The sequence below is a fragment of the Haemorhous mexicanus genome, chromosome 23 (genome assembly GCF_027477595.1).
Source record: "Haemorhous mexicanus isolate bHaeMex1 chromosome 23, bHaeMex1.pri, whole genome shotgun sequence".
Taxonomy (NCBI): domain Eukaryota; kingdom Metazoa; phylum Chordata; class Aves; order Passeriformes; family Fringillidae; genus Haemorhous; species Haemorhous mexicanus.
Genome location: NC_082363.1, coordinates 4102497 through 4119262, shown reverse-complemented (window position 1 = coordinate 4119262; position 16766 = coordinate 4102497). Strand labels below are relative to the sequence as shown.

Below are 16766 nucleotides of genomic sequence, written 5' to 3'. Positions count from 1 at the left end.
CACTAACAGCTTTATTGAGATGCAACACTGGAAACTTGTCTTTGCCTGACATTTGTAGAATCATTTAAGTATTGCACAAAGGAAAGCCCAAAAAGCTCAGGGGTCCATCTAAGGTAGGAGAGACTCTGGTGGGTTTTTTGTCTCTTGGAACAGGGTCACATATGGGATTAAATAGTAGGACTTGTAACTCACTCCCCCAGTCCCTCTTTACACGAGAAAGAAATGTTTCTCTTTTGCTTTTAAATGAACAAGCAGGCCCAGAACCTCTCTGGAGAAAGTAAACAGAAAACCAGCTGCACTTGTGTTAGCATCTGTCTGTGCCAGGCCTGCCCTGAACCACTGCACTGCTCTGTTACAGTAACTCACAGCCAGGAGTCACAACTCTGACAAGGGGAGCAGGCCAAAGGCAGCTGGCCGAGGATGTGCCCCTGCTGCAGGCAGAGCACCTGGAAACAATGGCACACCTGGGGAACTCCCTCCTGGAATGCTGCTGTAGCTGCATTAGAGCAGCAAAGCCTCTTCTATGCACCACACGTGGCAACGGTGAGCTGTGGCTGAGAGGAGTCCGGAGAAAGCAGCAGATGGACGGTGCAGAGTGCAGAGGTAACATTTTAATGGGGTCAGATGCACTGATAAGACAGCAGAGTCCTCGGGCCCGGAAAGGCCGGGGCAGTCCCGGGTGAGAGCAGTCCGGGGCCGGTGCAGTCCCGGCCCGGAGCAGCCCCGGGTGAGAGCAGTCCGGGGCCGGTGCAGTCCCGGCCCGGTGCAGCCCCGGGCCGCTCGGGACCCTCCCGGCCGGGCCGTGTCAGGGCGCGGTGCCGGGCTCGGCCGAGCCGTCCGCAGGGGCAGCCTCGGGCTGCTGCTCGCGCTGTCGCCGCCGGCGCAGCCTCTCGGCGCCGGTCACCGTCATGGGGTGGAGCGGCAGGAACCCCGCCAGCCCTGCCCGGTGAGACGCGGTGAGAGCGGGACCGAGGGCGGCCCGCCCGCCCCCATCCCTGCTCCGCCCCAGGCCTACCCAGGAGCTTCTCGGCGGGCCGGGAGAGCTGCGCGCCGCAGCCCAGCCAGTAGCGCAGCCGCTCCAGGTTGAGCCCCGCCACCTTCTCGCCGTGCGCGTTGGGCAGCGGGTCCAGGCAGCCGAGCTGCTCCAGGTACTTCCCGTCGCGGGCGCGCCGGCTGTTGGCCGCCACGATGCGGAAGAACGGCCGGTTGGTGCAGCCCCCCAGCGCGAAGCGGATCACGACGTGGCCGCCGCGGCCCCTCAGGAGGCGGCTCCCTGCGGAGAGAGCGCGGGGCGGTCACGGCCGAGCCAGGCCGGGCCAAGCGGGGCCGCTCCGGGCCCGCCGTACTCACCGAGCTGCACCATGGCGGCGGCACGGCCCGCGCGCGGCGCGCAGAGATGACGTAAGGGGCAGGAAGCGCAGGGCGAGGCCCGCGCGGTGGCTGCCGGGAGTTGGAGTCTGAGGGGATGACGTCATTGAGGGCCCCCCCCCAGCGTCACCGCGATGCTGCGGTGGCGCTGGGGGGGAGCAGGGGCTCCCCAAAAAGGGAGGGAACGGCCCCAAAGTGCCTGAAAATTCACAGGGTCGGTGTGCGTGTGTGTAAAATACTGAAACTGCAGTGTTTGTTTTTATATCTGTTGAGAAATAACGGTACTTTGTATAAAAATTGATTGAAAAACAACCCCCCCGTATCTGCCGTATCATATACAGGATTTTAGAATATGAGAAATCCCGAATGTAGAATTATAGGGCTTTCAGATGGAAATGTAGCGTGAGATGTGCCTTGAAGAGGCCAGGAGAGGTGGGGTACAGGAGAACTCAGAAATCTCTGGAATGTGCTCGGTGCTCTGGGACTGGAATGAACCCAAACACCGAGATCTGGGGGTTTGGTTAGGATTAGGGCTTGGGTTAAGGGTTAAAGTTTGGGGATTTTAGTTAGGGATTAGGGTTTGGGGTTAGTTTTAAGTTTTATGGTTGGAGTTAGGATTTTTGATTGGGGTTATGGTTGTGCTTGTGATATGTTCTGTAGTTTTTTATGACCCGGTGTTGGTCAGGAATTGTATAGCTTTGGTTTTTTTAATTTTAATTTTAAAAAATTTTATTCTGTATTTTGCAGACAATGAATTTTGCCCTCACATACTGCTTGTGGAGTGTTTTAGCAGGAGCAAGAACCTCTTGCCCCTGGCTCAGGTAAGAGCTTTATTATTTTGCCTTTTATTAAAACTCTTCTGTTTCCAACACTACCTCAGAAGCCATCCTGCTGATTTTGTGCCATTCCAGGTAGCTGAGCTATCTGGGGTGTGATGGGTTCTCTGAGAGCTCATAAGACTTGGCTTGAGGAGGAAGCTCCTGTTATGAAGTGCACTTCCAGGATTCTGGACTGGGTTAGGGACCACTATTGGTTTTAATCTTATGGAATATTAGAGAGGAACAAAAAAAAAAAAAAAAAAAAAGAGTCTTGGGATCTCTCACTGAAGTGTTACTACACCCTGGAATGGAAATCATCTCAGTCAGGCTGGAGCTCCTGAGTTTCTCAGGTTTCCTTCACCACTGTGAACTCTTCTCATCTGCCTCTTTCTTCCAGGAGAAAAAAAACCCAATAACAAACAAACAAAACCTCAAACCAAACCAAAACACACAAAAAAAAACCCCAAAAAGCTGTTTTAGGTAGTTTAGCTGCTTTAGGAAGTGCCACTCAAGGCATTCTGGGTTCTTCTCTTAGTCCAAACCATTCTCACCCTTCAAACCTTTTAGACACTTGTGAGTTATTCTTGCTCCTTTACAGGGTTGAAATGGCTTCCTTTGGATCAGTGCAGTTGTAGCAGCCTCTGGCACGTCTGTATCAGTAGATTTATTCCAAGTATTGCACATTTGGGATGCTTCCATTTTGACCCAGAGAAAATATCCCCCCCGAGCATGAGATGATGTAACAGGGGTTTGAAATGGCAAAATGAGGGAGTAAATGACAGTGAAAAAGGCTCCTTTCCTCTTTTTCTTTTTTTATTTGCTTGTTTGCCTCACTCATCCCACTTTCACAGAAAAACATGTCTATCCTTATCTGCTCTGCCTTTTTGTCTCTCCTCTGTGCCTTTCTCATGATCCCTCTTTGTTTTTTTATTCTCTGTTACTCTGGCTGAAACCTGGCTCAAGCCTTTCTGCAGGGTGTTCATCTGCAAAACACAGATTGATCCACGCTCCTGATCCATCACTGCCTCTGCTGCAGCCCCTTCAGAGAGGGAACTCTGGCACCTCCAGGTCCTGGTTTGGGGGGATTGCTCTTCAGCATCTTCAACCAGCAATTGTCTCTTCAAATAACCCCATCTTACACGTGCTTTGGCTGGTCCTGCTGGAAAGGGAGGGAGGGAGGAAAGGAAAGAAGGGAAGGAAGAGAAGGAAAGGAAGGAAAGGAAGGAAGGCATCTCCTCCTGTAGGTCTCTCATCACCACATCCTTCCCCTGTGACTCTTTCCAAGCCAGAGAGGTTTTTCCTTCTCCATCTGCAGCAGCTTCTCACCCTGCTGGCAGATCCAGGTTCCACTGGTCACTCTGCAGCCACAGAAGCTCCAGACCTTTAGTAAGTGGATTGGGAGGAAACATAAAGTGCAAATAAAGGGAAAGGTTATTTTCCAGATCTACCTTAGCCAGTGCATCTCTGTCCCGTGCTTTTCCTTTTCCCTACCAAACTGCCCGAGTTTCTTCAGCAGAGGGAGCTCCAGCTTTACGTTTGCTCTGCCTCGCCTTTCCCGAGGATTGCCCTGAGGAGGTGGGAGGGAATTCCTGCTTCTGGAGCCTTCCCTGGGCAGCAGCACCCACCCACTTCTGCTGGGTACCTTTCCCTGGGCAGCAGAACCCACCCACCTTTTCCCGGGCACCCCCAGCCCTACCCGGGCAGCCCCACCCAGCACCAGCTCGCAGGACGCTCCCGGTGCCGAAGCTCAGGATGTGCCCCGGCCTCACCCTGACCTGGCAGCTGCTGACAAAGGTGCCCTGGGGGGAGCTAAGTCCTGAAGGATGAAGCTGTTGTCTGAGGTGGAGAATTCCAGGGCTGCATGGCGATCTGCTCCCCCTGCAGACTGGGAGCAGGCGAGGGACAGGCAGGGAACGCTGCTGGCGGTGGCTCCAGGTTCATCCCTGCTTTGCCAAGCCCCTTTCCTGGCTGTCAATCCCAGCACAAACTGGTACCTCCACACTTTGCACGGAGGGCTCCAGCACATCCCTTTCCCTTCCCTCCATCCCCCTCCCCTTTTAGGATGCTCAGCTGCCTCAGCCCCACCTGCAGGATGATGTCAGCCCCTCTGTGGCTCCCGATGGTCCTGGTGTAGGATTCAAGCTGGAAACACCCTGAGCACTTTGGAAAGGCTCACCTTGCTCGGCCTCCTCACCTGCAAGGCTTGCACCAAGAAACCAACTTCTCATTCAGGAACCTCCCACCCAACACATCCTCAACCAACTCACACACCAGAATTGCACAAAATGACCCCAAAAGCGGCCGTGTCCCAGCTGGCAGTGTGGCTGCAGTAGCCTTGGAAACCTTGGCCATGCTGCTGCCTGCCTGGGTGAGTTTTTCCTGTTTGCTTTGTTTAGTTTAGGGTTTTTCCTCTTCTTTTTCCAAGCAACTATCCTGGCAGCACAACAAACTCTGTGCTGGAGATGGGGATGCCCATGGAGCAGCATCTATTGATGGATCACAAACCTTGGGAGGAACCAACCATGCACGAGTACACAACACACACACAATGTACAAAACACACACAAAATGTACAAAATACACACACAAAATGTACACAAAACACACACAATGTACAAAACACACAAGCAAACACAACGTACAAAACATTTATTCAGACCAGCCTGCCTGCACAGGATGCTCAGCAGTGGTTTCAGCCCTGGCTCTGGCACACGCAGCTCCCAACCCCCAGAGTCACCCATTTGCCTCGAATGGAGCACAAAACACAACAGGGAAAGCAGCAGAGGCAAGAAATCCATCCTCTCCCTGAGGAGCAGGAGGCCCCTTTCAGCTGCTTCCCACCAGCCAGCAGAGACCTTGGCAGGAGTCAGGGCTGGCTCTGGGCCACCAGCCCAGCCCAGCTGGGAGCCAGGGAAAGCCCTCGTGCTTCTCTGGCAATGCGCTTCCCCTTCCTCAGAAAGAAAAGACACCCGAAAAAAGAAACATTTCACTTTTCCACTTGGAAAATCCTTCTGCAACATCAGTTTGGTGGCTTGGAAAAGTCTTGCTGGAAGAGAGGGGGAGAGGAGATGAGAGGATGCACTGGGTGGTCTCATTTCAAACACCACAAGTGACACTTTTGGCATGTCCAGCCTTCATTTACTTCACAGCAGCAGAACTTGTGGTGTTCAGGTTTCTTTCCCCACAGTCTTTTGTAAAACCCAGTCCCAGGGAAAATGAGTCCCGTCCTTGTGCCACAGCACGTCCTCCACGTGGCAGCTTCCAGGGAGCCCTGGCTGCTTGTGCACCCACACACCAACCCCCTCTTGGCACGGTGGGTTTTAAAAAACCCTCAACCAAGCAGCATCACAGATTCCTCATTTTTTTTTTAAGGCATTTGCTGGCCCACTGGCATTTTCTCCTGGATCTCCTCATACTTGGGCGGAGGGGTGAGGGGCTCTATGGTGATAGGCACGCTGCTGTTGCCCTGTGCCAGGTTTAGCCTGATGTCCTTCAGGTGCAGCTTCTCTGACTTGATCCTGCGCACCTTGAGGGGCTTGAGGCGCTTGCTGAGGCGGGAGCTGTGCCGGCTGGGCGGCCTCTCGGGGCCGGGCTCCGCGCCCGCCGCCCCCGGGGCCGCGCCGCTCTCCTCCAGCCCGGCCAGGGACTCGTAGGAGGGCAGGGACACGCTGAGCCTGTTGCTCCTGTCCGAGTCTCTGGGCTCGGAGTAGCCCGTGTTCATCACCTCCTCGTAGCTGGGCACGTAATATTGGGAAGAGACGTCTTCATCCTCTTCTTGGCTGGAGGGGAAAGAGTTAAGTCCGGGCAGCGTGTCATTTGTCATTTCAGCTTCAACTGGGAAGGGGATGGAGAGGGAAGAATAGAACCACCCCACCCCACCAGAAATAGTTTATGCCCTTCTCCATTATATGTCAGTTTCCTTTTGCTTGACAGAATAAATAGTGACCCCACCTAAGTTCAGAGAGATTTTATTTTCTTGTGACTTATGGCCATATTTGATCATCACTTTCTCTGCCCACAGACCCTTTTGTACTGCCCAGCAGTGATTTCTTCCCTCGAGAGAACATCAGTTTCTCTCCTCCACTCACAAAAATCAGTCAAAATACATTAGAAAAGGACATCACCCCTCTGTCCTGCTGATGTCTTATGGGTTGGGTACCTTGGGTTTTTCTGCAAAGAGATTCAACTCTACTCTATGCCACCATCTATGCGCAGGTACCTGCACACAATACTTGCCATTTCTTCGGCATTCTGAAGTTAACTTTCCAATTAAACACGAAAAACCAGTTTTCTCTGAGGATCTGCAGACCCTGACAAGAGCCAGCAGAGCCATTGTCATCTCCTGTCCCCTTGCACCCCACATTGTCTCAGTGCTCCCCTGCCTCTCTCTGTCAGGGAGCACTTCCCCTGTGCCTGTGTTTGTCCAGACTGTGCCTGCTGTGGCAGCAGCCTTTGCTCTGCCCCACAAAACTCCCTGAACAAACAGCTGAGTCCTGCAGACTTTCACCGGGTCTAAACTCCAAGGCCAGTCTCCAAGGCTGTTTGGCACCTTGGCTGCGCCCAGCGAGGCAGAGTCAGCCCCTCTCCTGCCCCTCTGGCTGCTCTCCTGGCCTGTGGCAGGAGCCTCCTGCTCTCTGTGTCACCCAGGATCCTGCCCAGTGTTCCCTCAGCTCGCTCCCGTGTGCCAGCCCAGCCAGGAGTGGCACCTCTCCCAAGGCTGCCCCGGCCTCAGCTCTGCCTAGACCCCACCTCACACACCAACAGGGCTCCCTTCCACTCACAGCTGCATAAATGCAGCTGGGCTCATTCCTTTCCCATCTCCAGGACATACCAAAACCCTTAACTGTGGTATTTGCTTCTTTATTTCCGCACACGCTGCCTTCCTCCAGATCCTCCTGAGTAACAACAGCCCTTGGCTTCATTCCCACACCCGATCCCTCTCCCTCTGTCCCCAAACTCCTCCTCACCTGTCCTCCTGCTGCGAGGGCTCCGCCGACACCTGGCGCTGCACGTGAGCGATGGCGAGCTCCTCGCTCTGCCTCTTCTTGTCGCGGACGTTGAGGCAGAGGGAGAGCAGGAGCAGCAGCAGCCCGGCCCCCACCAGCACGTAGGCCACCGAGAAGGTTTTGCTCTTGAGGATGCCGCCGGAGCCGCGGTCGGGCTTGCTGCTGTTGCCGGCCTGGCTGCCGGGCTTGTCGGGGGGGCCGAAGCCGGGCACGAGGTTCCACACGGCCATGATGATGCCCAGCACCAGCATGCCCAGCCCGATGGCCGTCAGGGCGTAGTGGGACCCGTTGGCCCGGGACTGGGCCATGGCTGCTGGGGGCTGCGCCCACGTCACCGCATGGCTCGGGGCACGGGGGCTGCAGCCCTGCTGGCATGCGTGCGGCCCCCGGCCCGGGCGGGCAGAGAGCTCTGGGGACACAGGGAAGCTGTGGTGAGCGTACGGCACACAGCAAAGGCTCTGCAGCCACCTCGACACCAGTTTATCCACCTGACACTGGAATCTCAAGCTCCTCAAGCTGAGGAGTTCATGTCAGGATAGAGCAGGGTAGATCCTTCCTGGATCCTTCCTCATGCCCATCCTTCACTACTTTCTCAGCTGTAATATCCACCAACCTTTGAAAGCAATCAAATCACTGATGTTTGCTAAGGGCTTAGGTTGCCTGTCCTTAGGAGTGTGATAACTGACAGCTTCACAGCACCAAAAGAAGGCCATCAAAATCGATTTCAAGAACTGTTGTCAATGCAAACCAACCTGGAAGTGCTCAGAAGCACACCTCTAGCTGAACAGCTTCCCCTCTTCCCCTGTTTGGGAGGGAGCAGGGCTCCTCACGGCGCGGGCTGCCTGCCCTGGAACGCCTTCCTGCCCAGAGAACAGAAACCAAAACTGCTTCCCTCCCAGCCAGCTCGAACCTGTGGTTTCCCCTGGCTGCTGCTGGCAAGGGCTGCTGGGATGGTGAGTCTTTGGTAGGGCCCCTGGCTCACTCCAGGCCAGCTCTCACCCTCCCTGGAGCAGCACACACTGGTGCTGAGTTTCCCAGCTGCATCCCTCAGGGATGTCGAGCATGAACACTCCTGACCAGCCAGGCCATGGGTGGAAACTCCTCCTCTGACTGTTTTCCAAGTCACCAGGACCAAATGGGCTTGATTTCCAAAAATAAACACACAGAGACACATTTCCTGCCCACTCGCCTCCCTGGCCTCGGGTCCAGTGACCCATGGGTGGGCAGCTTGCATCCTCACAGCAGAACTGCCCCATCTCCAGCCCAGTGAGCTGTGCAGGTTTATGGATGTGCCATGTCAGGGATCCCTCCTTCCCTCTCTGGCTTCTTTATGACAGGTTAGGCTCGAGGTGGCTGTGGTCTGTGCTGTCAGTGGTGCTATATCCATACACCCCCTCACACCCTTCAGCTCAACCCTCCTGAGCTCAAAAGTTTCATGTTTGCTTGTTTAGCTTGAATGCACGCCCAGTTTGCAGGGTCAAGGGCCAGAATAAAACAGCACTCCCAGAAAACAGAGCGGCTGCAGCAGGAAAAGACATGCACGCAAGCCTGGAGAGGAGGAATCTGCAGAGGAACTTCCCTGCCCACTGCCTGTGCTCCAGCACGGCTGTGGAGACTCCCAGAGGGGTGTCCCAGCCCCTCTGCACAATCCCTGGCCCCACATGGCTCTGGGCAGGGTAAAGTCTTATTCCCCATGGTTTTCTGGGGTTCAGGGACACCCAGAAGCTGCCGATCCCAGCCCAGTGAGAGCTGCCAAAGGCAGGCAGGGACAAGCCTGTCGTTCTCTGCCTTGCCAGCTCCAGCCCAGGCTGCTGCTCTGTGTGCTCCTGGGGGAAGGTATCCACTGAGCCCAGCTTTAATTCCATCCTAGTGAGCAGCTGTTGAGGATGTGGACAGCACTGCACCCAAAATGTCCTCACCTGCATCCCAAGAGCCATCCTCCCACCCAAGTGCTTCCAAGCCTGCCACTGGTGGTACCAGCACTGCCCTCTGCCCTCCCACACAAAGGTTTTGCTCTCTGCTTGTGCCCTGTGGAGTTTTTCCCTCACCTGATGATCCAGCTGAGCTCCCATCCTTGCCACAAACACATCAGCCAGCCAAAACTTCACTTGAGAACAGCTGTGAACACTGCATGGGTGCAGTGCAGTTTTCCTTGGGGCAGGAAAACTGCACTGCACCCATGCTGGGCACAGAACACACACATGGCTGGTCACATCTACCCCTGGTGTCTAAAGCTCTGTGCCTGCTCACAGCCTCTGTGCCTCCCCTCAGGCACCTCAGTCCTGGAAGTGGGCAGGATTTCAGCTCCTACGTCAGCCCTGTGCTTGGAAGTTTTTTACAGATCCATTGCAGTGCTACCCATCAGCCCAGCAATCAGATTAAAGCAGGAGACTTGCTATTCCAGTCTCTTTCTCCATTGAATTAGCTGCTCTCCTGGCTTCCCAGAGCTGTTCCTATCGCTGCCCCAACAGTACCCTGACGTCAGTATCCCGGGAAGGGAGCTGCTGCTGTCTCTGCCTCAGCTCCAGCACTGTCTGGAAGCTCATCCCAGCATCACAGAATGGTTTGGGTTGGAGGGACCTTAAAGCTCATCTCATCCCACCCCCTGCCATGGGCAGGGACAGCTTCCACTACCTCAGGTTGCTCCAAGCTCCATCTAACCTGGCCTTGAATATTCCTAGGGATGGGGCAGCCACAGCTTCTCTGGGCAACCTGTGCCAGGGCCACACCACCTCACAGTGAAGAATTTCTTCCTAAATATCCGGTTCAAATTATCCCTCTGACTTTAGTATCATCTCCCCTTGTCCTTTCACAATAGGCCCTGTAAAAAGTTTGTCCCCATATCAGGTGGGTGAGCAATGCCTGAGTTTTTCAGCCCCTAGGGCCCCCTTCTCCTCTGCCTGCAAACCAGACCCTCTCCATCCCATTCCCTGCCTGCCCCTGCCCTGCCCTGGCAATGATTTACACCAGGATCTCCAAACCATTAAACTCCTCCAGCAGGGCTGCAAAGCCTGGGGGCACCCACACCTCCTCCGGGCTTCCCGCACCTCTGCCCTACTCCTGCAGCTCCAGAGCCCTTCCGGGATGCTCTTGCGACATCTCCAAGTGTTAATCGGGCACGGGAAGGCTCGGGATAAGCCCGTTCTCAGCACCACATGCCCCGAAGGCTTTGGCACGGGCGGCCAGGTGGAGCAGCAGCAGGAACAGCTTCCCTCCGTGGGACACAGACCCCCCGACAGGGTCAGCCCGGATCGTGTTCCTCATCCCGGTGCCCCGGGAGGAGCTGTGGCCCTGCTGGGTGACTCACGAGGAAGCCCGACACCCCCTGCTGCCCTCACAGCACCCACGCTCCTCTGCCCTCCACAACCTTTGGATTTTTCCCTGCCATGACATCACCTTCCCACTCACGCTCCAGCAGCAACACCTTTGTCACAGGATCACAGGAGGTGAGTCTGCAGTCCAGGGAACAGGTCGAACCCCCATGCACTCACCAGACATGGGATGAGCTCCACGGCTTCCTCACCCCCCAGAGCGACACAGCCCCTCAGAGCTGCCTCCAAAAAACAAGGTGTGACTCCATCACCAGTCACACAACTAATCTGGAAAATTCTGGGGGAAAATAAACCTGCTCTCCAACCATCCGAAGACTCCAGTCTCCTCTCTGTTAGATTACAGGGCTCCCCCTTCATCTTCATGCTTCCAACCAGAGAACCTGCTCATTAACCTCCTTCCCTGCTAATTGGGAAGGCACATCCTGGCCAGGCACATCCTCAGGAGCTTGTTCCTGCAATGGCCACAGCCCCGTGCATTACACAGGGGTTCAACCCACCAGGAACACAAAACTCCATGTGGGGGTCTAAAAAGCAACAGGTCAGGACCTGGGAGGTATTTTCATAGAGTCTCAGAATGTTTGGGTTTGGAAGGGATCTTAAAGACCATCTACTTCCAGCTCCCTGCCATGGTTTCTCTCTTTTTGTCCCTTCTTGCTGCCCCTGTTACCCCTGCCCCAGGAACAGGGATGTTTCTGGCCAGCTGCAGCCAGGGGATGCAGGGAATAGCCAGAGAAATCCAGCTGAGTCACGAAAAGAAGCACTGCTGCTGATTTAGCCAATTTCTGATCTTTTGGATGAAGCCCAACCCATTTCAGAGCATCTCACCAGGGAATAGGAATCTGGAGAGACAGCCCCACGCAGACTATCAGGGCTTTTCCACATTTTGCTTACACTTCCTGCCTAGAGCACAAAAGAAAACATCCACATCTCCATTGCCCATAGCATTCCCCACAGACATTTAAGAGTTATTTTACCCTCTTTCTTAAATTTAATTTTTAACAACCCCTCCTCATTTGTACCTTGTAGGCAGCACTGGGGGAACAGTGATGTTTTCCTCAAACCTTGCCCAAGGCTCTCCTACTCCAGAGGGAGCCCAGGGCCCCCAGCTCTGCCAGTTCCTGCAAAACAAGGGCAAAGCCCATTCCCAGGCTCAGAGTGCTGCAATCCACCCGGCTGGCTGTGGCCTCCACAGCAGAACAACAGTGCCAGGGCCCCCAAAACACCCCATTTCCACAAAGCCGTGCCTGACCATTCCCAAGCCATAAGCACCTGCCTCTGCTGTGTCCCTGGGAATTGTGGGCACAGTTGCCAAGGGTTTCTGAAGTGGCACGGATCACACAGGGCACGGTAGCCAACTCCAGAGCTGTAATCATGACTGTGCAGCAGCCACCACCTTGGCCTTTGCCACTGAGATACAAGAAACTGCCTTCCAGACTCCTTCTCCCCATAATTCCATTATACCCATCCAAGCAGTGCCTGCTGCAGTGGCAATGGACAGGGACAGAGAGTCCTTTTACGTTTGTGTTTCAGGACATTGCCATTTGTTCCTGGGGACAATGCTGCCGTGGCCACCGAGGCCACGCTGGCACGGCTCTCGGCAGGTCAGCGAGCCCTGGCTGTGTCCTGGTTGCTGTGTAAACACTGTCCTGGGGCTTTTCCTGCTCCAGCCTCTGGGACTGGCACTGGGACCAACTGCCACACTAATGCTTCCAGGCCCAGCTCTGTTAAACCAGGGAGGGGGGCTTGGGGTGATGCCTCAGGTTTTTAGCTTTTAATATTTTTCATATATTTCATATAAAATATATTTAATAGTTTTCATATATTTTGCATATATTTCCACCCGGCCAGCCAGGTGGATTTGTAGCTTTATAGATTATTACTGCATGGCTGTAACTCCCAGTACTTTTCCTATCTTTCTTCTCTACATTTAGGAACAATAAGCTAACCTCAGAAACAATTTCCCAAAATACTGTTTAGTCTGATTCCAAAAAGAGAATGGACTACAAGGATGTCCTGTTTTCCAAACAGAATCTGGACCATACAAAACAGAAGTGGAGCAAAAAAAAAAGCCTCTGGACTGCTTCCAGTGTGGCAGGACCCTGGAATTATGACCTAATCAACTAACCTTTTAATTGGAGAGTATATGATAAGTATACTAACCGACTAACCTTATAAAAATTGTAGAATTACCATACCATGTGTGATTTTTGCCATATTGTATACCTGAAAGCTTTCAAGTAAAGGTTTGCTTTTGCATCCACTCTAACGCTGTTGGGAAGATCTGTTCTATTTTCCAGGCTACAGGGGTGCTCACCTCTCTCCAGGGAGCTGAATTCCTTGTGCACCTAGGTCTGGGAAAGCATGCCTGCTTGGGAAAATCCCAGCACTTTGACTCTTTCTCCTTCCTGCTTCCCTTTGGACACCCCTTTGCACCTCTGAGTTTGGAATTTGGGTTTTTTTTAATTCTAATCTGCTGTTTCAGCTGAGATAAAGCCATTCCTCCCCAGCCTCCCCCTGGTTTTTGTTCTGGGACCTCTCCCCAGATAACACCCAGACAAACACACCCTCCTCCAGAGCCTTCCAGTACGGGGAGACATTATCCATCTGCCCTTCTGATGTCCTCTGAAGCAGAACCCAGCTTTCTTGCTTCCTCCCAGCCCCTCTGGAGTGTTTTAAGTACCTCTGGAGCCCCTGGATGGTTATGTCCCCTTCCTGCAAGCCACTAACCTGCCACTTCTCACTGGCTGCCATCGGCCTTGCCAGCACCACCTTCCTCATCCTCTGCCTGCACTTCCAGCAACACGTTTTTCCCCAACACAGCATTACCTCTTCCCATGCTTTTCCAACCAAAGAAAACCCACTGTGGACAGCCAAGGAGCCCCCAGGGCAGGAAGGCAGCAAGCAGTGATGCTGGAGGGCACAGAGCCAGCCTGGGGACACGGAGCAGGCTGGGCAGCAAGCAACAAGGAGCAGCCAGGCTCAGAGCAGCCGTGTTCCACAAGGTGGGCGCAGGTATTTTGATATGGATGGACGTTTGCTGGGGATTACATTGCTCCAAGCCACCTGCACGGCTCATACAGGATATTTAGCTGCTTCTACAGAGCCCTGACATCAGTTTCTGCCTGTGAAATACACTGGGAATGAGAAAAGCTGGAGCAGCACGGGGAGGCAGACACATACCTGGGCTGCTGGAGGGATCCCTCCTCCCAGGCTCCAGGCAGGAGGGCACGCAGACAGCCCTGCCCAGCCCTGGCCCTCTGGCATCTCCTACAGCACCGCCACGGCGCCAGGCACCGGCACTCAGCTCTCTCCAGGGCACCGGTGGCCAAACATTCCTCCTTCCCCAGCCACTTCCCTTCCCAAGGGTTTTCCAAGCCGTGTAATTACACAGCTAAAATCAAAGGTGTTTCACATACTTCCGAGTCACCCGAGCCCAGGGCTGGGCTCACCAGCCCCACACCCACATGTTCTTTGCTAGCACCTGGGAGGTTTCCCTTTCTGCCTCTCATGCCAGGACATCCAGGGCTATGGACAGCTGCAGGATGCTTGGATTTGTTGTAGAGGGATGTGTTGTGGCAGCATCCCATCTGGCAGTGGCCTAGGTCTGCTCCAGAGAGGCTTTAAGGAGCTGGAAAGCCATGACCACACCTCCAGGTGCAGCTTCACCTCACCAGGCTCCATCCACCACACAGAGCCAAGGGTAACCCATCTCACACAGGACAAGCTCATGGAGCTGCTGGATTCTGCTCACACATCCACACTTCCCAACAACCCCAGCTATGCTGTGCTCAGCGACGCTCGTCCCCACCAAAAATCCAAAAACCCAGCACCAACATCAGCAGCCACTCTGGGACACGCTCGGGAGACACCTGCGGGTTTGCCGAGCCCCTCAAAGCTCCAGGCCGTTCCTTCATGGGCGGCAATGGCACCATAGGAAGGGCGAGCCCCGGTGACCGGCGCTGGGCTCACGGACCGCCCGGCCCCCACCTGGCCTGAGGGAATGTCCTTCTCCTTGGCTTTGTTTGCTCTCCCGACAGCCCGGCTCGCACACCGCTCCTGCACCTTCCCGGGACGGGCATCGCCACCGCGGGCTCGGGACCCGCGTGCCGCTCCTGCCACCCGTGGGCCTGGGTTCGGCGGGGGACATTCCCTGGCGCCCTCCCTGCTGCTGATCCTCCCTCAGAGTGCCAGCTGATGGGTCCCGAAACCACAGCCACTCTTGCCCCCACTCTCAGCACGGCCAGCCCGGTGCCCGTCAGGGCTGACGAGGTGCCCCAAGCCCAAGTGTCCCCAGGGGGCGACCCCAAGGCCCCGCCGCCCCCAAACGCCGCCGCTCCCGCTCCCTCACGCGCGTCCCCGCTCTGGGGCTGTTTGCTCCTGCTCTGAGGGGTGTTTCCCCCGATTTGCAGGTGTTTTCCCGAGCTTTGCAGGTGTTTTCCCGAGCTTTGGAAGTGATTCCAGCTCAGCCCAAGCCGGACTCGGCTCCGACTCCCCTCCGATCCCGTTCTTGTTCCCGGTCCCGTTCCCGGTGGGACTGAGCCCAGCCCGCCCCGCTCCCGCTTCCCAGAGCTCCGAAGGGTCCCAGAACAGAGGGTCCCGTCCCCTCCCGGCTCCCCCGACCCCACGTACCTCCGGCAGCAGCTCGGTGGGTCCTGCGGGGCCGCTCCGCCCTCCCCGGCCCGGCCTCCGGGGCGGCGCTTCCCGGGACCGGCCCCGCCGCTCCCGCCCCGGGCACCGGGGTCCGTTCCGGGAAACAGAGGAGGGGCGGAACTGAGACTTCCAAAACCACTAGGGAGGCTCCCCACAAACCACCAGGGAGACCCCCAGAACCAGGCGTGGGTCACACTGGGGATGCCGATCGCGTCCCCCCTCGGAGCACTTGCAGCCCCTGCTTGATGCATCCCAGCCCCGCATCTCTGCTTTCAAGGATCCCGGAATGGTGTGGGTTGGAAAGGATCTTAAACCCCATCTCGTTTCACCCTGCCATGTCCAGGGACACATTCCACTCTACCAGGCTGCTCCACACCTCATCCAACCTGGCCTTAGACACTTTTGAGGATGGGGCAGCCACACAGCTTCTCTGGGTAACCTGAGCTAGGGCCTCACCATCCTCCCATGGAAAAACCTATTCCCAACACCTAATGAAAGTTTTAGTTTTTATTCTACAGTTTAGAACCCATCTTGCAATGGACCTGCTTTGTAAAACTCTTGCAGCAATGAACAATGGAGCTTTCACTCCATCAGTTCCAAGCTTTGTGTGCAGAAGCAGAAGCCCCATTCTGAGGAACTCCAACCACTCAGGCTCATCACTGCATTCAACAGAGCAAAGCCAAGCTTGCACACACAGGGAGCCTGGAAAGCTCTTTTTATCAGTGTGCTGCCCTCTATAAACATTCCCAGTTAACCACTCGTGCACTGGGAAGAGCTGTTTCAGGCACAGCCCTCACCATGGCTCCTGGCCACACGCCTTGGCCTCATAGCCAGACATTCCCATGGTTTCCAGACTGAACCACGGGAGCAGAGCTGGGCTCTGGCAAACTTCAGTGCAACTAACGCTGTGTCCAGTGTCACCTCTCCTTGGCTGCCAGCCCAGCAGCAATGAGGATGTGTTGTTCCAGGCTCTTCTCACACCCAGCTGTAATAATAAACACCACCAAGGACTCAAATCCTGTTAGAGATGATACTCAGGGTGGGTTTTTTCCTGATCCAAGCAAAAAAAAAAACTGCATCACTATGCTGCTGGACCAGCCACTGCAGTTTTTCCTGTCCCTTAAGCTCTGCAAGACCTTGTGGAGGCAAAAGCCATCGTGAACCAAATGAAACTTGTCACATCACCTGGCGTGACTCAGCTCCACAGCCCTGCCTTGGGGCCACTGGTGTTCAGGATGCTTGGGAAAGCCCCGCTGCTTCCCTGCATCTCTCCCTACCAGCACAATCCCACATGGAGCTGATGGTATTTTCCACTGACTCACCTGCCCGTGATACCTCCCCCCTCTAATCAAAGGGCAATTCCAAGAGCTGTACTATAAAAAGAAATAATTATTAAACATAACTGCATTTTTTTCCCCCTTGGATGGATTGTTTTGCATTTTTCCGCTTGGCCCCTGGCTCAGGCAAATTCGCCCCACTCCAGGTGGATTTCCCGCTCTCCTTCTCCACCTCCCTGTGTCAAACACAAATCCGACGTCCCAAGCAGCTCTGGCAGTCAGGAGACATAACAGGGAATTGTTTTCTCTGTAAGA

General features: G+C 55.0%; 2 protein-coding genes and 1 long non-coding RNA gene across 3 annotated transcripts; 1 reads left to right on the top strand and 2 right to left on the bottom strand.

Moving 5' to 3' along the window:
• Nucleotides 1-591: 591 nt before the first annotated feature.
• Nucleotides 592-1440, bottom strand: MRPS16 (mitochondrial ribosomal protein S16). The gene is made up of 3 exons (XM_059866849.1): nt 1351-1440; nt 1016-1273; nt 592-939 (listed from the first exon to the last, which is right to left on the bottom strand). The coding sequence occupies exons 1-3, from the start codon at nt 1361-1363 to the stop codon at nt 806-808; spliced, it is 405 nt and encodes a 134-aa protein (XP_059722832.1). The 5' UTR covers nt 1364-1440; the 3' UTR covers nt 592-805.
• Nucleotides 1441-2112: 672 nt separating this feature from the next.
• LOC132337871 (uncharacterized) lies at nt 2113-5699 on the top strand. The gene is made up of 2 exons (XR_009489288.1): nt 2113-2189; nt 2785-5699. It is a non-coding gene; the product is annotated as an uncharacterized LOC132337871 (long non-coding RNA).
• TMEM51 (transmembrane protein 51) lies at nt 4821-15222 on the bottom strand. The gene is made up of 3 exons (XM_059866847.1): nt 15154-15222; nt 7154-7601; nt 4821-5965 (listed from the first exon to the last, which is right to left on the bottom strand). The coding sequence occupies exons 2-3, from the start codon at nt 7498-7500 to the stop codon at nt 5554-5556; spliced, it is 759 nt and encodes a 252-aa protein (XP_059722830.1). The 5' UTR covers nt 7501-7601; nt 15154-15222; the 3' UTR covers nt 4821-5553.
• Between the last annotated feature and the right edge of the window lie 1544 nt (nt 15223-16766).

Excerpts from the sequence above, each read along its gene's own strand:
- MRPS16 (XM_059866849.1), bottom strand. Across the intron at positions 940-1,015 it reads GCCCGCCGAGAAGCTCCTGG|GGCTGGCGGGGTTCCTGCCG; the intron begins GTAGGCCTGGGG and ends CTCACCGGGCAG.
- TMEM51 (XM_059866847.1), bottom strand. The coding sequence starts at position 7,500 with ATGGCCCAGTCCCGGGCCAACGGGTCCCACTACGCCCTGACGGCCATC. Across the intron at positions 5,966-7,153 it reads CCCTCGCAGCAGGAGGACAG|CCAAGAAGAGGATGAAGACG; the intron begins GTGAGGAGGAGT and ends TTTCCCCTCCAG.